The sequence below is a fragment of the Phoxinus phoxinus genome (assembly GCF_949152265.1).
Source record: "Phoxinus phoxinus genome assembly, chromosome: 1".
Taxonomy (NCBI): domain Eukaryota; kingdom Metazoa; phylum Chordata; class Actinopteri; order Cypriniformes; family Leuciscidae; genus Phoxinus; species Phoxinus phoxinus.
The window spans coordinates 20,903,673-20,929,820 of record NC_136876.1 but is presented as its reverse complement, the minus strand read 5'-3'; the positions used below and the strand labels follow the sequence as shown (position 1 = coordinate 20,929,820).

The 26,148-nt window shown below is 38.1% G+C and overlaps 3 protein-coding genes across 13 annotated transcripts in view; all 3 read left to right on the top strand.

Moving 5' to 3' along the window:
* hdac5 (histone deacetylase 5) overlaps positions 1 to 6,597 on the top strand; it is a 78,194-nt gene extending 71,597 nt beyond the window's left edge. For all 10 annotated transcript variants that reach the window (XM_079630140.1, XM_079630142.1, XM_079630135.1 and 7 more), the window contains 5 exons: positions 105 to 223; positions 556 to 689; positions 1,380 to 1,464; positions 2,515 to 2,671; positions 2,768 to 6,597. In XM_079630140.1, the coding sequence (XP_079486266.1) occupies positions 105 to 223; positions 556 to 689; positions 1,380 to 1,464; positions 2,515 to 2,671; positions 2,768 to 2,807 (535 nt within the window). In that variant the 3' untranslated portion in view covers positions 2,808 to 6,597. The remainder of the gene's footprint in view (positions 1 to 104; positions 224 to 555; positions 690 to 1,379; positions 1,465 to 2,514; positions 2,672 to 2,767) is intronic.
* Positions 6,598 to 7,888: 1,291 nt separating this feature from the next.
* lsm12a (LSM12 homolog a) lies at positions 7,889 to 18,473 on the top strand. The gene is made up of 5 exons (XM_079630311.1): positions 7,889 to 8,079; positions 11,416 to 11,549; positions 11,649 to 11,758; positions 13,833 to 13,959; positions 16,996 to 18,473. The coding sequence occupies exons 1-5, from the start codon at positions 7,953 to 7,955 to the stop codon at positions 17,089 to 17,091; spliced, it is 594 nt and encodes a 197-aa protein (XP_079486437.1). The 5' UTR covers positions 7,889 to 7,952; the 3' UTR covers positions 17,092 to 18,473.
* LOC307007855 (uncharacterized protein) lies at positions 17,270 to 24,992 on the top strand. Of its 2 annotated transcripts, none has more exons than XM_079630235.1 (2): positions 17,270 to 19,054; positions 23,636 to 24,796. In XM_079630235.1, exons 1-2 carry the CDS (start codon positions 19,052 to 19,054, stop codon positions 24,401 to 24,403), a joined length of 771 nt encoding a protein of 256 aa, XP_079486361.1. In that variant the 5' UTR covers positions 17,270 to 19,051; the 3' UTR covers positions 24,404 to 24,796. The 2 variants fall into 2 exon arrangements, with proteins under 2 accessions (XP_079486361.1, XP_079486360.1); XM_079630234.1 differs by lacking the exon at positions 17,270 to 19,054 and adding an exon at positions 20,196 to 20,681 and having other exon boundaries at positions 23,636 to 24,992.
* The last annotated feature ends 1,156 nt before the right edge of the window (positions 24,993 to 26,148 follow it).

Sequence of the window (26,148 nt, the reverse complement as noted above, 5' to 3'; positions counted from 1 at the left end):
ACTCTCTTTCAACATTAAAAACATTTTCTCTGACCCCATTAAATGGTTCGAGGAGCTGTGCAGATCATTTGTAATTCAAACACTTCCTGTCTGTGTGCTTGTAGAACGGTGGTGATGCCCATAGCCAATGAGTTCTCCCCGGATGTGGTGCTAGTGTCAGCTGGCTTTGATGCAGTGGAGGGCCACCAGTCCCCCCTCGGTGGATACAACGTCACCGCCAAATGTGAGTTTGCTGTTTTTCTGTTTCCAGAACCAGAGGTCAGATGGCACAAATTATTATTTCGTACCCCCTAATTACATAGATGAGTTGTATTATACACATAAAAGACCATTTAAAATGCAGTCATACATGGACTACCTAAGTTCTTCTGGGTCAATAAATATTGCTGTCACACTGGTCATACCACTAGACCGTATTAACTCGATAGAATTATAGTCTTATTCACTTTTAACCTGCATTTCTGTTCAAATTGGGGGCGTTTACGGTTTACTGAAGGCTTTTGAGTTTGTTTATAGTTCATGAATTACCCAGCATGCTCCTGGCTCTCTGCGTAGGTTTCGGCCATCTCACTAAGCAGTTGATGAAGTTGGCTGGCGGCCGTGTGGTTTTGGCACTGGAAGGAGGTCACGACCTTACCGCCATCTGTGACGCATCTGAATCCTGCGTGGCTGCATTGCTTGGAGACGAGGTGCCCGTCATTCATTCACACACATCCAACTAGCACAAGATAGGATTATATAGGCTGCATAACTATATTTTAATTCTCATGTTCTGGTTTGGGGTCTCAGTGATAAAACAAAGGGTTAAATCTTAAATAATATCTGTCTGCTAGCATTTAATCATGCCAGGGGTACATATTAAAAGATCTTGTAGAGTAAATAAGTTCATTTCAAAATTGATTGGTGTCTGGGACCCTAAACATAAAAACAGTGAGGTCAATATGAGCTTTAAATAGCTGAAAATAAATCTCATACTCTCTTGAGTACGACTTTTTAATAATTACCAGCGAACCTTAAAAAGTACATTCTATATATAGTACAAATGTGTGTAGTATGGATATAATAGGATGTACAACGTACGACATTCTGTCATTGTCATGTGACCTACAAGCATGAGTTGCGTCACTTCAATGCCCTTTACAAATCCTCTCCCTTGGCCTCATGGGATAGTGTCCATTGGATGCGCACTTCTCACCGCAAATAGCAGATCATCCGAATACTGGGAATTCAGACATTCTACTGAATACGTTTTTTACTTATTATTTAGTAGGGAAATATGCAATTTTTTGATGCAGCTATAGTGTTCCTGTGGGTGAAATAAACATAAATTATTTTATTTCTTGATCTATTAATGTTTTGTGTGTGTGTGTGTGTTGCAGTTGGATCCTCTGCCACTGACGGTGCTTCAACAGAAACCGTGTCCAAAAGCAACAGCCTCTCTAGAAAGGGTCATTGAGATTCAGAGTAAGTGAGAATCCGAAGGATACTTGGTTAAGAATTACATTCATTTCTACATTCAGTCCCCCTTTTGTTTTATAGTACGAGAAAGTGTGTTCAGTAGGCTTTTATATCTAGAAATTTATAGAAATTTATATCTAGAAAGGCACACCATGTAAGATTTTTGGATTAAAATATCCAAAACCCACTAGAACAATGTTATATTTGTTGATTTGTGTACTTGCATTATCCCACATGTTTCTAAGAATGTTTAAATCAAGAGAAATAAGCAGTTTTACCGGATCGTGTCCGTGCGTCACCTATCAATGACATTATACCCACGATTTCCGCTTTTATTTTGTAGAAACCATGGAAACACCAAAGACGCTTTAATATATTATGTGTTTTATTAGACAGGTGAGCAACTGTTTGGATACATTCATCGACAGAAAACTAATCCTTTTTGTATAGCTCAACACAGTTAGTCTTTTTGTTTAAATCTCGTTTTCTTGATTTACTGCGAGTACCATATTTACCATTCCTAATATGGATCTAGCTCACTGCAGTGTGTAACAAGTGTCTCATATAGTAGCCGCCGATCATATGATAAAACAGCGCTGCGTTACCCCACATACCGGAATAGCGGAAGCGGTCTGTGGCATAATAAAAGCTCCACTGCTCTCGAGCCGTGTGTCGCGCTCGTCTCTCATTAGCCATGAATATGATTTTTTCCTTGAGACCCTGTCGTATTCTCCACCGGCTGTAGAGGTGAAGATAACAACTCCCATGATTCCACAAAATCAAGGCATCATCAAGCTACGCCTTTTAAATAAGCGACCTCTAGCGGCAAAAAAATTACGTAGTGTGCCTTTAATGTTTATTTTAAATAAATATCTTACCAGGAAAAACTGCTAAATTTCAGTTAAATATTAAATTGAATAGTTTTTCTATTATAAGTTTATTTGTTTATTGTTCTGACATAGCGTAGAAAATGTTAATGAAATATTTAAAAATCAGTTTTGAGGTCTTGATATGTAATTGCTGATCATTATTTATTTATCTTCTCGTGATCTGCAGGTAAACACTGGACGTCTCTCCAGAGGTTGGCTCCTACAGTGGGTCAATCTCTCCTGGACACTCAGAGACGAGAGAAGGACGAGGCAGACACTTTGACCGCCATGGCGTCTCTCACAGTGGACACCGATCAGCAAACCACTTCCACAGAAACCAGCAGGTATCGCAACTGGAGTCGAGTCTGTTGTTCTACAGCGTATACCGAACATATAGCTTTAGCCTAACTATAACCGTTAACCAATTATTCCTTCCTCAGATCTGCAGAGGAGCCAATGGAGGAGGAGCCCGTGCTGTAGAAGAGCGAGTAAAGTACATCACTGCTCCAACCTTCTTGTCCACGTGTGCTTGGCACTGGTCACCCTGACGTCACGCCTCATGTTCCTCCTCCCAGCTCTTTGATTGGTTCCCTCGGTCCTTCACTCATTTCCAGGTGCTTGACTGACATGTTCACAGCCCACCCACTTTCGCTTTTCTGAGGTAAAGCATAGCAAACTGTTGCCGAAAGGGGACGACAAAGGCATGATGGGTAATTGCAGGACCACTCAGTGAGGGTTGCTCAGCTGGATAGGCCGAACAATGGAGTACTCTTCAGAGAAAAGCCTTTGATTTCAATTTATCATTGTATTGAACTGGGGACGTAAAGAAGAAAATGCGACAAAAAAAAGGAAGAGGAGGAGGAAGGGAAAAACGACACGACAGCATGTGGATGTTGTTGCTCGGAAGGCCGCGAAATAAGCTTTGTTTTCTGTACAAAGTATAAGAAATGTACAAAGTTCCAAAAAAAGCCAACAAGCAGCAAAAATACTTCAGCACAAAACACACATATACACTCATTCACAAACGAACATGATGCTCGGGTCGTGACAAAACACCTTTTGCAGACAAGTATATTGTTTACACTGTACCGTGTCGATTATTTGGTATACTTTTGCATCTGTATAATAACCTGTTGTGAAAAGCACACAAACATATGAAAAATATAGATATAAATATAGATACATACATATAAGCATATGTGTTTTGTGTGTACCGTATACACAATTGAACACAGGAAAATATATAAATACTTTATATCCCCTTTATGAAACATTTTCTTATCAGCCGTGGTTGTACATACAGTAAAAGAGCCTGCAGACTTTTATCTGGAAGTGGAAGAATGATGGTTAGCCTTTTTTCCCAGAAGCATTTCTTTTCTTTCAGAGAAAACAGTACTTTTTTTGGAATATGCGGCTTTGCTATAACTTGCTCGCACATAAACATAAATAACGGCAACCCATCCGTTTTACGACAAAGGTGTAAAATACGAAGAAAGGATTTTCAAAGTGTCCATTTCGACCTTCGTAGAGAACGAGGAAAGACGCGTTGTGGTAATGTCTGAAGAAAGACTTTTTTTTTCTTTCTTTTTTTAAGAACTTGGTGCCTTTTATACTAAGGAAAACATTTAACAACACCAATACTTAACAAAAATCGCAAATCCTCAGACTTAACTTTCATTGATTTGTTTGATTTTCAAATTGCCTTAATTTTTTCAAAGAAAACTAATTTCAGCCATGAACGACAGAGAGCAGCACAAAGCGATTATTATCTTCAATCTGCCCCGATTTCTTTTCTTTCTTTCTCATTGTTTTCTTTTTTTTAAAAGATGTAAATGTTGTGTTCTTGGAAAAAGGTTTTGATACTCCTCCTTTTTTATTTTACTGTTAACAAAAAAACGAATGAAAGAAATTCAACGATTGTTTTATTTATCAGTCCTGTGCGATAGACTAGCACATGACGTGATTTGTTTGGAAACACTGACAATGTCGTGACCAACTTCCTGTTTGTTTTCTTTATATTAACGCCACCTTCCTTTGTACATGTATTTGTTTGGCTCCCTTACACTCGTTTATTGGACTTTATTTCCATTGGCGAGAGAGTGTTAGCGGTGACTTTTTTTTATTAAAACATTTCCTTTTTTTGTACAAAAATGTAAATGAAAAAAAAAACAAAAAAAAGAGTCTATACCAGTGTTAATTTCATCATTTGATTTGAAGTATTCTCTGATAAGGAATGTACAGCGTGGTACAGATATTATCGATGATGTTGATTTATGTCACTGTGCAGTGCATTTGGCATTGTCCTTTTTCAGGACTTAAGGATATTTTTTTTCCGGCAATAAGAGTGACTACCACTTTTTTGTTTAATACTAATACTACAAACTTTTGGTTACATTTTCATCATCTTTTGATATAGCTTTTGTGCTATCGACATGGTTATTTTTCACCAGACTAATTAGTATTGTCGTATGCTGATTAATCACTTGTGCACTTGTGGATGAAATGCAATGGCTTGTTTATGACCCTGAAATAATTATCCTTTCTTACATTTTCACTGTGTGACAACAGTTTTGGGGGGCCAAATTCGATTTAATCTGCTGCGTCTTTATTTAACGTCACCCTCTTCCTTCAGCAATGTCACAGACGCAACATTACTTGGTCTGAGAGGTGACGACGTGTCTAATGGCAAGTACTTTCAGTGAGACTGAACCGGGTCTCGAGCATCTTGCACTAATACTACACTGTAGGTCCCAACCTAATTGTGTGTGTGTGTGTGTTTTTTCCGGTTCTCAGACGCAAATTATGAGGCATTAAAAGCAAAGTGACTTATCTCAGCAAATGCGTTTAAACGACACGTGAACTCTCTCGTCAGCGTTTTTTCTTTGTGTATGTTCATTGGTTCACTGATGAACTGTTGATGTGGAAGCGACAGACATTTCGATGCGCATTTCTTGACTCTCCTCTCATTTGATTTATTTATTTGGAGTCAGAAATGGCTGCTGAAAGCAAGTTGCATTGCTCCTGAATCAATGCTTGTCTCGTTGTAACTCTATGAAAAATTAAGTACCTCCATTTTGTCAGCCTCATAGCCTCTGTCTGGGCAATAACATTACAAAGTGATCAACAACAACAATAAGGCCAGTTTTTTTTCACAACAACATGAAGAGCCATGTCACCATTGGATAAAGTATTATACGTCTGAACTGTATGTTGAAACACTAAAGTCAACTAAAGAGAAACACTTCAGGCTGACACTAGCCTCTGTACTTAGATACTGTAATATACACTAAGAGAATTTCCCTCTTCTATGTGGCTGTCTGAATCAGGAACTACTGTGATCAGGTTTTGTAACGTTTGGATGTAGATCACCAACCATTTGTGCATAGTTTTGTATCTTCACCCTATATGGTGTCAAAGAGTTTATTGACCGTGCAGTTGGTGGTGAAAGCTTTTTCTCTCTTCTTTTCCGTTCCTCTTCTTTGTTTTTGCTTTATTGAGACCTACAGTAAACCTTCTCCTTAGGTGTGTTGGGTTAAGCAATACATAGAGAGGGGAAATAATCGATCAGATGTAATACAGTATGACGCTTGGCTTTCTTAAACAAGGCACTGAGGGAGGCTGTTCATTATACGCAATGATCTTTACACAAAGAAAACAACGTCAACGGCGTGAATGGCCTTACGACGGACACCGGGAAACCTCTGTATGTGTAAAAGACATCGACATTCGCCATGGAAGATAGCTTTACTGTCTCTGCCACATATTTTGCTATTGGGTAAATATGTATATTTATTGATAATTCATATGTTGTGTATATGTTGTGACCTATGATCGTCAAGGTTCAAAGAGTGCTTGTATATTTTTTGACTTTTTTGAAAGAGAGGTTGTGACTCCTTCACTGTCCCTTTGTTTCTTTGCTGTTCTACATCACTTGTTGTGATTGGTCGTTTCAATTTGTGAGACCTTTTAACCTTACATTTTTAAGATCCTTTCTCTCTCTTCTCTCTCTCTCTCTCTCTCTCTAAACTCCTCTCTTTTTTGTCTATCTTCTGGTCATATTGATATGCAGAAGTTATCTGAAATTATCAAAGCACATTCCCTGATTTATTGTGTTCTTTCAATGCTTTCATGTTGCGACAATACAAAGGTGTGTATACTAACTGCTACACACGTGTATATAGGGTGCATATATGTGTACACATGTGCAATACACGCTATTTGAGCAATCTATTACTGTGACTATTAATCATTAAAAATTGCTGTCCCTTTGAATCTTTCTGGGGTTTTTTTATTTATTTTTTTGTCATTTATATGTCACTGCTCAGCACATACAAGGAAACCTTTAGGCCAGTGGTGATACACATACTGTACAAGAAATTTAGTTTATGAAATAGTCTATTGCCCTTCATTTTAACTTCCTGCAGTGTTGTCTAGATTTGTATGCTCTGCTTATCGTCTTAAATGGGTTCAAATCGATGCATGGATATTTGTGACAAATATTTAATTTTAAAGCTGAACATGCCCTGAAACATTTATTTTCATTCAGATTGTCTCTATTTATATATTTAAGATTTTATAATATTAAAAGGTTCTTTAAAATAATGAAATCACTGATAATTATCAATAATGTATTATTACTATTATTATTTGTATTTTTAATAATGTTATATCATATTCTAATGCATTTTATTATGATTATTTGTAATGTACTGCATATAGAAGTATTTTTACTTATATTTATACCATGTTTTTCTATATAATAGAAAAATATAAATATTGTGAGATGCAAGTTTAGCCAAGAAATCATGTAATTAGGCTTTTTTTGTTATAGTTTAGTTTGGAAAGTTCATATATATATATATATATATATATATATATATATATATATATATATATATATACAGTAGTGAACATTTGAAGTGGATCAAAACCTTTCATCAAAGTTATACATGAATTTGGAAACAATACCCATTCTTGTCTTAGGACAACTTTATATTATAGGCCTATATTTTTTTTTATATATATAATATATAAAGTATTTGACATTACAGTTTCTTTCAAAAAATAATCAGAAATCATATGAATTATGCTATAGTCAAAATTGTAAGTTTCTCTTCAGGTTTATACATCTAAAAGCACTTTAATTGTGGACAGAAAACAGATACAATGTAATGTAAACTGACATTTTAGACATTTATAATATTTTTGTTTTTCACTGTATAAAAGAGTCTTTATTCTTGAAAATATGTAACTGCCTTAAAGGGGGGGTCCCTCAATAGCAGGCCATCATATTTGGGGGTCTGGGGCATCAAAACGTTTGAAAACATCTGATCTAGGTCACTGAAGGTAACAACTGGCTCCCTTATAATTTCAAAATAACCTAGTGTATAAACCAGGAACATGAGTTAGGGAGAAGTGGTTAAATGAGGGCGTATAGTGCACTGTAGTAAGATATTCCTGATCTACTACTCCATAGTAAAGCGGGCGTGGCTTCAATTGCAGCGCCCGTTTTCGCGTCACTTCATTCATTCCCGCGGAACGCCTACTCGCGCGCCCACCCATGCTGACGCGGCTGCGCGTGTTTACGTGAGGCGAGTCGACTGCTCCCGTTTCCTGGCGGAGAAGATGGCGGCTCCTGGACCAGGGGAGTATTTCAGCGTCGGGAGCCATGTCTCCTGCCTCACCTGCCTGGGGCAGCGCTTGCAAGGAGAGGTCGTGGCTTTTGACTACCCGTCCAAGATGCTGACTTTGAGTATCCTTTTATCGTGTCAGCTTGTCATTGAATTGTCGGGATCCACAACTGCAAGAGGCCTGGTCTGCGGGTATGCCAAAGATATTTTCACCACGGTGAAGTCAGTCCACTCGGCGTTCGCTTCCGTGTTTCGCGCATGCCGAGTCAGGTGGTGCGCATTTGAATCTCCGATTGGTTATTCGATTTTCTCTCGTGCTCTTTAGTTCGTAGCATGTGAGTGTGTAATACATCCTCTTTATGTCAAACAAACTCAAATTTGTACTCGCACAACAAGAAATGTAGCTCTAATGTGTTATTGTGTACTATAAGCAATATGGTGTTTCAAACGACGAATAATAATAGGCCTAATTGTAACGTTACTGGGTCCTGTTCGTAGAACACCTTGAAATATTAGAGATTTTTAAAGTGTGCTGTAATGTAGCAAATGCTGTATTTCATATTTAATTGTCTTGTTATGCCGTATATATTGTCTATTTGGTGATTCATTATGCTAATTTCTGTGGAGCATGAAACGCTCGCAAAGCCGTGGTAATGTCTGATTGACATTCTTTTAGTTGGGGGGGATTTTTGATTCTTCCCAGTGAGTCGAGTCTTTTGAATCGGTTCGCTGGCCATTTCTGTAGGTTATATCGTTACACCAGCTAATAGCTGCAAGTCAATAAATAATAAAAAATCATTTTAATTTCTTAATTTTGTAAACTTCTGGGTATCAAACTATGAAGAAAGTACAATAAAACAGCCCAAAAATGGTATGGTTAATCATTTTCGTTATTGTCCTTATGTAATTTTAATGTATGGTCATTTGTCATGTTTACACAATCTTAATTATTTCACCACCGTAAATATAAAATGGCGTGTGTATTATAAATAAATGGAGAATCTGTTAGCAACCCCTCAGATTTTTGTGAGAGCGAGCAACGAGTCGGTGCATATAGGTGAACTAGAAGATTTGATTCGCGCATTCTTTCCACTCAGTCGAACGGGTTCATTAATCGGTCTGAATGATTCATTAGTGAATTAGTCTCATTATACAGTAATCTCAAGCTAATGGAAAGGTCATAGAAAAGTCTGGTAAATTCAACTTCAAAAGCGTTGATGCTTCTGACTTGAAGGGGTTTAGCATGTTTATTTGTAGTATCGTTTGAACTGCAGTCCCGGCTTAAGCCATAATGGAAGTGAATGAGGGGTGGACAGGCTGTCAACTCTCTCCCATACACAGATCTGCGCATGCGTGCTTAGGGGGCGTCAGCTAGCCTGAACGCTAACATCCGAGTTTCTCTGCCTGACACAAAATGCGCACCCTAACATACACTCACTGTGGTGGTGTGTTCATCTAAATGAAGCATTTTACTGCATCTATATACAAAGTATATCATTTTCCCATGCACCATGCCCTATTTTTATCAGTGTATTGATAAAAATAAAAATTGCAGAGTTCACTCTGGTTTGATGACTAACCTCCTGATGTGCTGCCATTCCTGTTCAGCATTCAAATAACAACCACTACGTGTTAAAATACTTTTGTTTTATGAGCATTTAACCACCTATACTAAATAGGGAGGTGTCTTAATATACTTAAAAACTTAATATAACTGATTTTGTCAGACCTCTTCTGGTGGTTAACTCAGCCAGCTTTTGCATTAGTTTATGACAGATTGTGGATAACCATCACCAAAATAAGCTCAGTTTGGTCCTTGGTCTGAAAATGCATAGAAAGCCAAATTGCATGAAAGGTTATTTAAACGAAGCACAAAAATGTGGATATTTAAAGTCACCATGAAATCAAAATAGAGGGTAGTACAGTATGTGCGTGACGTCACCGTCGGCCGGAGGGACTGCGGTTACACCCACTGCGTGGCAAAAAGACTTGAGCGGCAGCATTGGTTTCAGAACACACTAAGCAAAAAAACACACTAAGCGCATCTAAAATGGAGAAGAGCTTTGAGATTTGACTGCAAATAGATTTGACAGGACATCTGAGGTATATTTTTACTGACTGCCAAAAGCTACAGAACACAGAGAGGCAAATGGATCGTTGCAATTCACAGAAACAACTGGACTCCAGGCAGGGAAACGTGGATTTGCAGTTATTTTGTCAATATGTTGAATTTTGGGGTAAAATCATGCACTATATATATATATTGTATTGTTAGCATATAGCCTACTGTATTATGACAACTCATCAATTCAATATTTACCATCATGTTTTCTGCATAATTGGATGTTTTTAAATAAACACAAAAACTATACTAGTTTTAGGGCTAGACGATAATATATATATATATCTCGTCTAGCCCTAAAACTAGTATAGTTTTTCCTGTGTATATATATATATATATATATATATATATATATATATAAATAACATTGATAAGTGAACACCCAGATTTAGACCTACCTATATTGTATTTATATAAAGTGTTCATAGGCAAATTTGCTTTATTGTATTTCCCCGGTGTCCAACATCAGGCACATAAATGTCAGGAAACACGATTCCTGTGCATGTCAATATCCGTGGATCACTGGATCTTTGGTAAGTTGTAAGGAACACTTCATATCGAGTCAAACCTTTAGTTTAAACTGATAATCGTTTGTTTTACTCACGTTTTAACCGTTTCCCCACAAAAGCTACAAATCCAGTCATGCAGCAGCTTGTAAAGCTTGACAGCTAATGTAATGTCAAATTTGCTGACATCACTAGCTTGCTACTTTGGTTTTCTTCCTGTTTTAAGTTTTAAAAATAATAGTTAACATAAAACATCTGAAAAGCCATGTGCTTGTTTTATAGAACTACTGAGTGGTTTATGAAGGCTTGAAGACGGTTTTGATTTTAATGTTTAAACCATTACACATCCTCTCAAAAATATCTGAATACCTTTAAAGTCAGCAAAAATTCAAGTCTTGTCGAATAGTCTTGTCTTCCCTGTTGTATCCAACTGAAAAAGCTTCTCGATTAAGAAAAAAATATAGGGCGAGACTTGATTGTATCGTTAAATGGTTGTGGTTTGCTAATGCTGTGATGTCATTTGAGTGACAGGTTGTCTTGTCCTCGCGCGCTCCAAGTTGAATGCGGCTCAGATCTGATTGCAATCGGTCATGCTAGTAAGCAGCCTCCACCATGACACTCATCTCCTAAATGACAGACATTCATGTCATTTAATCCTGTTTGTTAACATGAGATTCTAAACATGAAACTGGAGTGAAGCAATACACAAAGTAGGGCTTTGATACAGCATTGATCCCATGATAATACCCATCTAGGAGGCTTCTATCTCATTCATTGCTTTAATAAATACACATTTGCCAAACAACTACCTTGACTCTTGACCGTATCAGAATGTGCCCCGTCCAGTGGTAAACCCAACGTCAGCGATGTGGTGCTCGTTAACTTGGCCTATGTGTCCGAAGTGGACATCATCAGTGACCGTGCTGAAACTCCTCCCCCTTTAGCAACTCTCAATTTTAGCAAGGTGAGCCCAAATGACGTCCCATTTTCTTCTGCTATCTAGTAATCTATGATTGAGAAAGGTGTTATAATTAATGTCTTATTTCTCCACTGCTGTTTTCAGCTTGTGAATAGAGCACGGGCGGAAAAGGAAGATAAGTTGTCTCAAGCTTATGCAATTAGTGCTGGTGTTTCTGTAGAGGGCCAACTGCTGTTCCAGACCATTCATAAAACGTAAGTGAGACTCCAATTGATACGTTCACTTTCAATTGACTAACCTTTGGACTTTTTCCGCAATTCGGCTTTTCCCAAGTAATTAATTAATGTAATTTAATTACCTGAAAACATAAAGAAATTACTCTTCATTTTCTTGTCGTTTAATTAGTTAGTTTTTTATGTAGCATTAAATACTGGGTAACACTTTACAACACGGGTGCACTAATATTCATTAATTAATGCTTAACTAATGCACAGATAATCATGTGTTAATGTATGACTCATGAATAACTAAACCATTAATTAATGATTACTGCATCAGCAACTAATAAAGATTCTATATGGTTAATAGATTAAGTAATTTATTAATTAAATGTGTCATGTATTAATTCCTTAACATATTTTATTTACTAATAGTGTAAATTAATGTGTTAATTACCACAATGGGTTAAAGTCCTGTACTTCAACTTCAAATTGTCTGCTTTAATTAATCATTAGCTAATGATTTGCAAATGTATCAATATGTTATGACTTTACTTGTTGAGGCACATGCCTATTAACTAACTGTTAAGTAATATGTCATTTTGGTTTTGACATCCACACTAAGCCATGGATTTCAATTTCCAACCATCTACAACCAAGATTTCACTGAGTCCGCTGAACTGCCGCATCCAGTACCTTGTTGTTCATGCACAGGAATATGTCACGTTAAGCTTGAGGTCGTGGTACACTGAGAACATGCGGCTGAGCATTGCTATTTCATAACACTGTGTCAAGACTGGACAAAGACAATAGAACGTCCATTAGTCAGTCATACTACACTGGATGCGGTGCGAAGCTACACGACAAAACCCAGACAGTAAACTGATGCCACACTCTATTTCTGACGTACTCCGAGCTCGAGGGACGGCTGCACGCGAAGTCGGAGCTGAAGAAGAAGCCGTGACTATCAAGTGACTACAAGAGAGATTGAACATGGCTGAGTCAATCCCCAATAGGAGGAGGAGGAGGAGGATTAGGGCGAGGGAATACCATCGTGTTTATTCCAAGACACGACGTCTTCTTCACCTTCGACTTCGCGTGCAGCCGTGATCGAGCGCAAAACCTCACAACACCCAGCCCCTGTCGGTGATTGGTTGGAACACTGTTTATTTTGGATTTGAGTGGTTGGTGAAACCATTTGTTTTTGTGTGCAGATCTCAGAGCCTAGGCTGCCTACAGAGACGCGTTTTTTTGACGGCCTGCTTATGGGGCGGGCAGCTAGCGGATCGTGAGGAAAGATTAGATGAATGTGATCATTTATGTTTGGGCCTTTTTTGGGCCTGAAATCGCTAATACAACCTTTAATAGTCATGTGCCTCAACAAGTAAAGTCATAACATAATGATACATTTGCAAATCATTAGTTAATGATTAATTAAAGCAGACAACTGGAAGTTGAAGTACATTAAATAAAACGCATTAATTTACACTTTTAGTTAATAAAATGTTAAGAAATGAATACAAATAGACACACTTTATTAATAACAATTGATATATTACTTAATATATTAACCATATAGAATCTTTATTAGTTGCTGATGCAGTAATCATTAATTAATGGTTTAGTTCTTCATGAGTCATACATTAACACATGATTATCTGTGCATTAGTTAATCATGAATTAGTGCACCCGTATTGTAAAGTGTTACCAAATACTGTATAGATGTTTGTAATGTAACTTTCTCCCTTTAAATGCTTTGGTCAGTTTATTCAATGTTATATTATAAAACTGTTCTTTTAATTATTTCAAATAAATATCTATCCTTGTATTTTTCAACCGGCCCGAGAGAGTAATTAATAATAATCTTATTACACCATTGAAAATGTAATAAGTAGCTAGTAATAAATGACTTTTCTAGAGTAACTTACCCAATACTGATCACGGCCTATACTAATTGAAATTGATATCTGGATCTATATGTTCTGCTTTAGAGCTCTGTTTATTATGGTGAACGAATTGTGTATAAATTAAGAGATAAGATTATATCAAGCATACTTTACCTTGAACAGAATGAATCGTTCACTTTCTTCCTTCTCGTCTTCATCCGCAGCATCAAAGACTGCAAATGGCAGGAGAAAAACATCCTAGTGATGGATGATGTGGTCATCAGTCCGCCATACCAAGTGGACAACTGTAAAGGCAAAGAGGGCAGCGCTTTAAGTCACGTGCGGAAAATAGTAAGTCGTCTCAACTCTGCACTGTATTGTACACTAGTATTAAAAAGTTTAGGGTCAGTAAGATATTTGTATTTTTTATGAAATTAATACATTTGTTTAGCAAGGGCACGTTAAATTGATTTATTATCAAAGAATCCTGAAAAATATGTATTTTGGCTTCCATATAGATTAAGCAGCACAGCTGTTTTCAACAGTTATAATAATCAGAAATGTTTCTTGAGCATCAAATCATCATTCTAATTATTTCTGAAGATTCATGTGACACTGAAGACTGGAGTAATGATGTTGAAAATTCAGCTTTAAAATCACAGGAATAAATTACATTTTAAAATATATTCAAATACATATATTTGAATGTATTTGTTGGGGGCAGATGAGCACTTCTACAGGTTTTTACTACTAGCATTTTCTTTTAGAAATAAGTCGCCACAGGACAGAAAACTGCATTGATCAGGTTGTTTTAATGAGTCTTTAAAGGGATAGTTCACCCAAAAATACTTTAAATGTACTCTCCCTCATGTCGTTCCAAACTCGTAAGACTTTCATTCATCTTCAGAACACAAATTAAGATATTTTTGATGAAATCTGAGAGCTTTGTGTCCCTCAATTGACCGCTACGCAAATGACACTTTGATGCTTCAAAAAGTTGATGAAGAGATCGTAAAACTAATCCATATGAATTGTGTGGTTTAGTCCAAAATTTTCTAATAAGACTGGATCACTTTGTATGATAAACAGATTGAATTTAGGCTTATATTCGCATATAAACATTTATCAACTCACATCAGTTGTGGTAAACGGAAGCTCAAGCATGTTCGCTCGACGTGCAAGAACCAATGATATGTTACTCAGCACGTTTGAGCTTCTGCAAGAACCAATGAGGTTCATTCTTGTTACGCAGCACGTTTGAGCTTCTGCAAGAACCAATGAGGTTCATTCTCATGTTACGCAACACATTTGAGATTTCGCAAGAACCAATGAGGTTTGTTCTCGCACGTCAAGCAGGTTCAGTAGAGCTTCTGTTTATATTTTTTATTTATTTTAGTTTTTATTTAACCAGTGTTTAAATGTGAATAATAGCTAAATACCTCTAAGTCTATTCATCATCTAAAACGATTGTATCTCTTCAGAAAATTTGTACTAAACCACAGTGGGATGGGCATGTTTCAAAAATGTTGTATTGGAATATTCGGGCTCATAAAAAAAAAAAAATATATATATATATATATATATATATATATATATATATATATTTTGAATATTCGTTTATTTAAATGACGTTTAACGAGAAAGACGTTTTTTTTTACCAATAAAGCAGACTGCGCAATTATCGTACGTATGCACTCGAGTCAGGTTATATTTGTTTCACTTTCATGTTGAGAAAAACAATAATACCCACAATAAAAGTTTCTAACAGCACTTAGCGTTTTCTGTTCTTAAACCCGTCTCCCTTAACGAAACTTAAAGGGACCATATGTCTCAATCATTTTGCTATCAGATAAGTAATCTCGGATCACGATTCACTCGGTACAGCTGCGCTTACCTGCAGTCGTGAATGCAGTGATGGACCGCTGTCTTTCCCATAGACAGTATATAAACTGGACACAGCGACCCCATAGATTTCAATGGAGAAAAGTGAAGCCCATTTGAAGCACTCACTTCCCGATCGCCAGGCGTAGTGCGCAGGCTCAAACTGAGCTTGATGACGTAGATGTGACGTGAGCAACCTGTCTGACAGTTGTCAGTCTTCTAGTAGCTGTGCCGAGAGAAATCTGAATCTCGCAGAGACGGAGAGCGTGAGTATTAGCTGTCCATGAGCTAGCAGCAGGATCAACTTTATGACTCTCTATGGGTTTCTCCCTTGACTTTATCAGATTATGCCTCCATGTCCCACCGATTGCATGCGAGCTTCTCCGCCGGTCTATACGGTAATTTCTCTTCAGTGCGACAGAGAGTCGCGTGGTTATGACGCAATCGTTAGCCTATTTTTACAAAAACGGCTTCTACGGGGCCATAACGTAAGGTACAAAGTAATGGAGCCTTTTATACATTGTCGTGTTTCTTTAGAAATAAATAATGGACAAATGGAGTCTTTAAACGCCTCCGATGTAAAGTTATTCGATGCCAAAATGAATGGGAGTCAATGGAATGCTAACAGCAGGTGATGTTCTGCTACAATGGCATCTCCTGGGGAGGCTTCAGTTTCCGGCGGATGGATTACCCCCTTGGTCTTTCCTCATTCGACTGCTGTTTGGATTTATCCAAACTTTTGGTTTGATTTAATTTAATTTCTCATTTTGGTGTTGTCGTGATTTATTGTGATAAATCAGTTTCATGAATTAATTAGATTAAAAGTAATTCCATTTTGTAATTCCATAATAGTAATTCTAAACTTCCCGAGTCAGACGACATTATGTGATCAAATACAATATAATAACACGCTCCACAGCGCCACCCAGTACATTTAATTATAACTGCGATTTAGTGCTTGGGATTTATTTATCATGGAAATGTATTTATTTATAATTTATCATATTTATCATTTACCTGCAAAGCAACGTAGTAAAATTCTAAATGTGTTTTATTTTTGGAATAATACAGATCGAATATTTGTGCACACCCCTAAAACCACACAATTGATATTGATTAGTTTTACGATCTCTTTATGAACTTTGAAACGTCAAAGTGTCAGTTGTTTAGCTGTCAATGGAGGAACCGAAAGCTCTCAGAATTTTTTTTTTTTTTTTAAATCTTCCTTTGGGTTCCGAAGATGAACGAAAGACTTACAGGTTTGGAGCGACATGAGGGTAAGTAGTCAATGACAGAATTGTCTTTCTTTTTTTTGGTGAACAAGTCAGCTTTTTGATTTCATAGAATAATTTTCTTTAGGGATTTACATATATACAAGTTAAAAGCATTAACTCATATCAAATGGATTATTTATTTTTTTAACCATTAATATCCTGTTGATATAAATAACATAATTATAGGAGTGTGAGGTGTTTTACTGTTCTAACCTTTGTTCTTTGTCCACAGGTTGAGAAACATTTTCGGGATGTGGAGAGCCAAAAATCAGTGCCGCATTCACAACAAGCTCCACAAACACAGAAGGACTCTGCTTTATCATCATGAGCCAAGGCTCAGAGAGGGGAAACAATATGCTGACAAAGGAAGTGTTGTTTGTTTTAAATTAATAATTTCTGATGTTTTTTTTGTTTTTGTTTTTTTTTAAACCAATTGCCAGACAAAGGTTGAGATAGCTGATACTCAGCGTTTTGAGCAGGGATGACGGTCCTTACACATCTGAAGAGAAAAAATGCTTCCACTGACAAAAGAGAGGGCAAAAATAGAGTGCTGTCTTAGAATATCATTTTATATAGAAAACATCCTTTCCAACATCATTAACTCACTAAACCTACTCACTGGAACCATGCTGGATCTCCAGCATCATTAAATAACCCATGTGTATTTCATCTCATTTGGTTAGCCACCAAAAAAAAATCACATTTTCTGTTCAAATCCATGATCTTTCTTTGTGCCACATTTTTTTTAGTGGTAGAAAGGGTGTGAGGGTGGAACAAAAACAATTTTCCTAAGTTAGACTGGATGACTATTGTATAATTTCTTTAGCAGCAAATACAGGGTTTATTTTTTAGGTTTAGGATTATTGAGGGCTGAAGGCACAGTATGGGAAATTAAATTGCACTTAGCATCTACCCAACATCTTATTTTTATATAAAACTCCCTTTTTTTACTTTTTAAGTGATAGACGAAGGAGTAACACTCTTGAGTGCTGTAAGCATCCTTTCAGTTTACTTGTAGAACGTGGTCTTGTCTCTCTTCAGCTCCAGGTGCAGTTGACCAAGAGAGAAATGGAGAGCCATGACTACTTGGCGGTATATTATTTTGTCATTTTCTTCCATATTGGTCCTGTACTTGCCATTTTGAATACCTCTTCCATAGTGGGACCATTTTCTATGATGCAATGTTTGTTTGTATTATTATTATTTCCAAACGCATACAAACTGGAAGGGTACATGCAGTGACCAATGAGAGACTCACACCTCTCTTTGACTTCTTGCATTCCTTCGTTATTCCAGCGACGGTCAATTTTCTTCAGATATGTGTCAGCGTAAGACGGCTCATAGCTTGCTCATCTCTCGCGACAGAACTGATCTCTTTCTGAACGGGAATATTTGTAATCACCTGTTTGGTTAAAAGAAATGTTAAAGTGATATCTTGCCATGTTAAGAGACTGGGACGGGGACGGGGGGGTTATGGGTGGCACGGGTGGCACTAGCTCGAAGCCAAAATCCTCCCCATCCCAGCCTCGTGAACCTCGTAGCCTGATCGAGGCTCAAGCAGTGGCACCAAGCTGTGACGTGTATCCGGGTTGCATACCAGTTTATATCGCTGTGTGTTGACAAGGATGCTGTTCGCCTATAGGTTTCTTTCGCAGTATTTTATTTTTTATTTTAAATAGTTATGAAGAAATAAAAAAGAGAAAAATCTCACTTGTCTTGTTTTTATCCCTCTTTTATTTTATTCATAATTGGTTCATGTTAATTTGTTAAACTATATACTGTTAGCCTACAATAATGCTCTGAGTCAACTGGGTGTCTTCCACTGCATCTTCAATGGTAACCCCATATTCTGTGGTCACATAAGGGGACAGAATAAGTTGGTGACTCATTTTCAGTGAATCAAAGGGGATCCCTTGCCATTGTTTGAGTTTGAATGAATACAGCCAAAATATGCATTTGACTGGAATGAATCATTGATGTTGAGGGGTTTTCCATTATTCATGTACAAACATATGCATTATTGAATCCCACATGAGCTCTTATTTCTGCCCCTGACCCCCATCGCACATGGTGTTGGACCGCTGACCCAAATGTAATAGTGTTGAGGGGGTTTTGTACTTGAAACACAAAAAGAAACGCCAGACATAATATTAGGGACTATTAGTCTCAGTCAAGATTTATTGACGTTATTTTTTTGTATTATAACCAAAATAAATGGTGACTTTCATTCATGCATAACTTTTTGTGTACCAAGGAAAAAAGAAACGCATATAGGCTGTGGGTATCAAATGGTGAGTAAATAATTACTTTATTTCGGGTTGTACTGTTTCTTTAAGTCTGCATATAAGGCGGATCCGTTCAAAATGCGTTAAAAACGGTGAAACCTTTGTAATCCTCTTGCGTCTGTGCTGTGTAATAAATCTCTCGGCTGGCATTGATCTAAATTTAAACATCAGAAATTTGGCTGAGATTATTGTGCGTAATTAAATCACATTGGACACTATAAGAATTGTATATAAAGTTATTTTAAATAAAAAGAAAATGCAACGTTGTCTACCTTATAAAAGGATATGGTTTAAAACGTATTTGATTATGACCAAATGTGACAGCTGCCCCTGCCCTTCAGAGTGCACGTCAAATTGTTATTTTTTCCGACTCATCTTAAATCGTTTGAAATAGATTGATTGTTACAAATATCCCATCCACGTGTGCAGGGACAGGTGTTGTGCCTCTGGAATTACACGTTTTATCTGAGCACATTCATTGTGTAAATGAATAGCCATGCGGTCATATAATGCATACAATTTTAATACATTAAAATAATTTATTAAGACATGCAAAAGTTGAAGCACACTGATGTTAATTAATTTTAGCACAGTTTAATGCATGTCTAAATTAGCCTACTTTTTTTTTTTTTTTTTGCTGAATCATGGCTGCAGACAACTGAACTAGCACACAAAAAATCATCGCAAATCCATTTGCAGTGAACAGCAATGTGTACCTACATACATACATAATACAATTAGCAGGTCATTAAAACGTAAAAGAATCCCTGATTGTTTTTAACCGGTTCTTTGAAAGAACCGATTCGCGGAAATGAGCCTCTGCCCATCACATAGTGCGCTGCTTATCTTGGTGTGTGGAGCCAGTTAATTGAGAAAGAACGTTGACAAGAAGCACTTTTTTTTGACAAGAAGTGACAACAGGCATTAGGCTACTGTTTTAAGCATTATTTGTATGCTGCTATACTAGGCCTACTATAGTATGCTACGTATGTAATTTATTAACTCTCTCTGTGTGTGTGTGTGTGTGAGAGAGAGAGAGAGAGAGAGAGAGAGAGAGAGAGAGAGAGAGAGAGAGAGAGAGAGACCGTGTGGGGAGGGGGCTTAGAAATTGAGTCGCATGGTTTTAAGGCGATTAAGTGCTTCTGACAGACATTCCAGCTGCACTACAGGCTGCGATATTCTGCTTATCTGTAAAAGTCTATTTTGCTATTCCAATACTGAAACAAATGGAAACTGCGTTTATCACAGAGATCTCGCTCCTCTTCCGTAGAAAGCTGAGGATCCGTTAATCGACGTCCTGGTCAAACATTTTCACGTTTTGTAGAGCTCCAGGTAGATCTCTTGAATCTGTCATCACATCATGTTGCCTTCTGTCGCGATGCTTTTACTCTTTCTTTCTCCGTCGAGAAGCTCAAGACTGTGTCACCTCTGTCAGTGCTATGAACACTCAGACCTGGTGGATTGCCATGCCAGGGGTTTTGAGGATATTCCACACGGACTTCCCCACGGCACCTGGCTCCTAGACCTGGGAGGAAACAAGCTTACGGAGATCCGGAGTCGAGCTTTCGCTGGCCTTTGGTCTTTACGTATTCTAGTGCTCTCGGACAGCAGCATCCAGGTTCTTCATACGCAGGTAGAGTAGGACCATTTCTTCAATCCATAATAGCAGCCTACTCAAAAATAAAAGTTATTGATTGCCATTGATATTCCATGAAGAACATTTAACATTCAGGGAACCTTTTCATACATTACATTTACAGGTTATTTACACTCTTAAAAAAAAGGGGGGGGGGGGGGGGGACCTAACTTAAAATAACCTTTTTTTTTTTCATTGTGCGAAGAACATTTTAAAAAAATCTTGTGGAAGGGAAAGTTGGATGTTCTTGATGGAACCATGTATGCCAATAATGAACCATTATTTAGTGGAAAAAAGCGACAGATTATTAAATTGTGTTCTTTACAATAAGAAAACAATGGCCTGGTTTCACAGACAGGGCTTAGATTAAGCTTTAGTTCAATTAGGACATTTAAGATTTTTTTTTTTTTCCTTGGGGGAAAAAAACAGACAAAAGACAAAACAATGGCACTGACATTATTTTAATATATGCCAGTGCAAGTTGCTTTCAGTTAAAACAGCTCAAACATATATTTTTTCTCTGAGACTAGACTTAAGCCTTGTCTGTGAAACTGGGGGAATGGTTCTTAAATGGCATCACTTTCTAAACCCCCCTTTTGGAACCTTGATTTTGAAGAGTGTTGCTTGGTTTTGTCAGTTGCACTGTCAAATCCTGGTCGGAATTTCGAGACCCTAGGGCAGGGATAGGCAACTCCGGTCCTGGAGGGCCACTGTCCTGCAGAGTTTAGGTCCAACCCTAATTAAACACAGCTGAACAAGGCAATCAATGTTTTCAGGATTACTAGATAGATACAGGCAGGTGAGTTGTTATCAGGGCTGAAGCTAAACTCTGCAGGACAGTGGCCCTCCAGGACCGGAGTTGCCTATCCCTTCCCTAGGGGTTGCACCAGTGCCGGTCTCACACATGGGGCCCTAAGCAAAACTTTGCCTGTGCATTCAAAACCCTTAAAATGGCCCGCAACCCCTTAATCTGTTCTTTCATAGCAGTTCACAGTCAACAAACAACAGTCAGTTGAAACGTTCAGTAATACAATAAAAACTAAAAACAATAGAACAAATACAACAGGAAAAAAAGATCAAATAAATCAAATGAACAATTGACCCTTTGCTAAACCCCGCCCTCCTTAGTTACTGTTGCTACGCCTGACAAGCTTTCGCGCCTGGCACGTCTATTACAGTATGCACAGAAGGAGTTAATTAGTCATTTTTGGCAAACAGGTGAAATATCTGAGAGAGCAAGACAAAATGGACTGCAGTATACTGCAGTATGCATTCGCGGGATATATCCACGACATTATATGCAACCGATTAGGGAATCATTTTATCAAAATTCAAGTTAAAGCCTATAGGTCCCAGCGCAAGCAGCAGCCGCCTCATACGCTGCTGACCATTCAATTGGGAAACACACAAATTCAGGAACAGCTATGTTCATGCACAGCAGGGTAAGTGAAATGTGAAAATAATCAAATAATTATAAATTAAACAGTTTATCCATAAATCTTGTGGAATAACACTAACACCAGGAGAGCCAGTGTTGGGATTGGGGTAAAGTTTTGCATCGGATTGGGGTAAAGATACTGTAGCTCAAGTTACTCAAGTAACGTTAGGCCGTCGATTAACAAAATGCTGAAATATATTTTAAAGTATGTCAGTGAGCCTCCGTCTTGCCTTTAATCATCTTATTTTTACGTTTTTGTTAATCCTGTCGACATTTAGTTGTGAATGGGGCTTCCCACACTGCTTGATCCACGCCCAGCATTTCTCCCCTTGGCTTTTAGGTTTCGGGAAGGGAAAAAATTCCATCCAAACTTTTAGGATACCGGGTATCAGATTTGCACAATCCATATGCACACCGCTTCGGCATGTTTCCCTCGCTCGAAAGCTTGACAGACCTCCCGCGCCTAGTTACGGTTGCTAAGCCACGATTGGCCAGTGGCATTTTTCGGTCGTGGCTTAGCGAAGGGTCAATTAAGCCTACTACCATAGCCTATAACTATACAGATACAGAACTATAACTATAATTACAGTATACAGAACTTGAATAAAGTAATAAAATGGGTGGGGGGGGGATAATAATAAATAAAACATTCCATACTCATTACTATATTAATTAAATATAAATTGATTCTTATTAAAGTTACCAATGTTATTCAGAGAAGAGCAGTGAATTATTCTCTCATTTTCTTTTGTTGTTTGATTAACATTAATGACAGCGAGAGCAGAAGGTTTATTAGGCTACTGTCACTTTAAGACCAAATGCACAGACCTAATATACTAACAAGCATTTGATTACTTTCCCAGCTGTTATGGCACTGAAGACAACAGAATGCGTTTGTTAAAGGACCCAAGACGGACATTTTGACATTTTTGCATGCATTTGTCCGTTTAAGCGCATACCCGAAGCCCAAAGTAGCCTGTACTTGTCCGTGTTTCTCTCCATCTTGGATCGCACAGGCAGAAAGCCGCCTCTTTCGTGGCTCAATACACTTGTACACGTGGCATTAGATTATTCGGCTGATTTGGCTGTTACATATGGGTGACAGCACACCGCTTTAAAGGAAGGAACGGAAAGCGGCATCATGTTTTCATAATCGTTGGAAGCCAAAATCAAAATTGAAACAAAAAAAATTACTACTAAATCGCTTCTTTATCTGCATCTTCTGATTCAGAACGAGTAGAAATCTGTGAGAAACATAACGACCTAATGACAAAAGAACTGATCAAAAAAATCTGTTATGTAGGAGCAATAGCCTTGTGGGCAGCGCTGTGTCATAATGCCATTGCTGTGCACAAGGCAACCCGTGTTCGAGTCTCAGCTTGAGGTTCTGGCTTATTTGTGCATCAATGACGATTCAGCGATTAGTCAATTCGACTTAAATCACATAAACAAAAATCTGCAGTCATTCAACCTCTACCGTATATATATTTACCCAAATGTCTGTTTCCCACAGGCTTTTTTCTCTCTGTCCTTTCTGGAGAAGTTGGACATGAGTCGTAACAACCTCACTAAGATCCCTCCAAATTTCTCAGAGAGCCTGTCTTCCCTGCGTGAATTGCGGCTGGACCACAATGCACTGGTGCTGTTGAAACGTCCAGGCCTAGAACATCTGGAGAACCTTGAGAAGCTGGACCTCAGCCACAATCATATCCAATCTGTTGAACCTGGTGCGTTCCGTGGCCTGTCCCGCCTGCGCCACCTTTACCTCCAAGGGAACCACCTGGGTGTTCTGCGAGACGGGTCCCTCACCATGCTGCCCGGACTGGAAGTTCTGCTCCTGGGGAACAATAACATCTCTCGGATCGAGGTAAATGCGCTAGCACCATTACACAGTCTTTCTCTGTTGGGCTTGGAGGCGAATCATCTGGAACACCTGAACTTCAAGACATTGCTGAGCTTGCACACGGCTGCTACGCACCTGCAGTTGGCTGGGAACCCGTGGAACTGTGACTGCGACCTGCACCGTGTCTTCAGCAAGCTGCTTAGTGTGCGACGACTCTTTGTGGACGACTATCACAACGTAACATGTCGGGAGCCCTGGCAGCTTGCCGGAGCCTCTTTGGCTTGGGTGGACAGCCAGTTGTGTGTGGCTGAGACCGTTACTGTGTTAGTCATCACTGCTACTGTGATTGTGACCGTCTTTGGTGCCTTGATCATGGCGGAGAGAAAACGCAAGAGAAAATACTGGGAACAGAATGAGGGGGAACCGCAAGAGCAGTGAGGTGACGTACACAGGAGGACAATACAGATTGAAAATATAGATGCGATGGTCTTGGTTTGGCCTCTTTTCCCAACAAAGAGCAAATACACAGATTAAAGCGAGAAACTGGACTGATTTGAAACCATTTGTTCTGAGTTGATGTGGTGATTGAAACTGAGACTCTTATAATGCAAACATTGAATAAAAGCATTGGTAACTTGAATTTGATGTAAATATGGGATGTTTAAAGATTACAATCTGTGTTAGATAACCAATTAGTTGTGTATATGTGTCATGAATTATATTACAGTGGTAGTCTCTTTCAGGGATCCTCTTTGCCACTCACAAACTCTTGTCAAAAGCTACCTTCAACTCTATCATGACATTTACATAAAATAGCAAGGTTGTTTTTGTTATTTTTTTTATTTATTTAAGGACTTTATATGCAGTTTTGCCTCTTGCCATCAAGAGCGCTTTTTGCGCTTTTACTTTTGATTTGTCCCTTCTCTCTCTCGGTCTTAACAATGACAAAAGTCTTTCCCTTAGTGGTAATCTTGATGTTTTATACTGTTTCAATAGGATATGTTAATAATTATGTTCCAGTTTGTACAATAAAAACAAAATAGACTAATACATTTAAATTGTATTTACTAGCCCCTTCTGACAAAGCTCATCGTCTGCTGAAAACTTAGGCGGTGACTTGCCTCGCTGCCTTATAAGGCAATGACTTTAGAGGCAGCATTTGTGTACGAATAAGGTACAGGTACCCTGTGAAACTGATTTTAGACAGGCTTCTGTGTCAGCGTAACGGGTAAAAGATCTACAACAGAGGTGATCACCAAGAAAATATTTATTACTACAGTAGTAATTTCTCGCTAGAAATGACAGCAAAAGTGGAAACCGTTGGTCAAAACGTACATTTACACACAAACTGACCACCAATCGACTTTCAGACGCCATCTTTATTTTTAGCTCAACTGTCACAGAATGGTAAGCACAGGATTGTGGGATATCAAAGGCAGCGAAAGATACATTTATGCTGCCTTCAAAAATCGATCAGATGAAGGTATATCAGGAGACAGGAAGTGAAGCTAACTTTGGCTTTGTTGCCTTCCAACCTTGCAGTGCATCCTCCGAAGGCAGCATTTGTAAGTTTTCGGTCGCAGCCATCATTTGTCCTTGTATGCCCAAAACAGACTGTAAAATGAATTTCCTTCTGGTTGGCTGTAAAGCCTAAAAGCTTAATTCTCTGCAACTGCTGTCAAAGGATTACACGTCAATTAATGTGCATGGTTCATCAAGCACCCTTATTGAACTTTCAAATCATAATTTCATGATACAGATTAAGTATTATTGCACATGGGGAAACTCTTTAGGTTATTATATCGATCTGTTTTAAAATCGGTATAAAATATTAATTCTATCCTCTGTTGCATTGCTGTGGCACAGGCTGGGTTTAAACAGGAGTTTAAACCGATTTGTGTGGACCGAGAAAGTGAAGAAATCCAGGTCAGTGAGTGTTTGGCGCCATATGGAGCTCACTGACAGCAGCATCATCAGATTATTGCTGACAGACTAACAGATACTGCCTGTTCCTTTCTTGAGGGAAAAAAACAGCTTTTCAAGTTGAATTCATATGGCCAATATAAGACTATTTATGCTCCTTTCTGTCTGATATATCCTCCTGAGACCCATAGAGAGAGAGAAAAAATCATTTTTATTTTTTAAGAAACAAATAGCAGATTTTTTTTTTCAGGTAGGCTTAT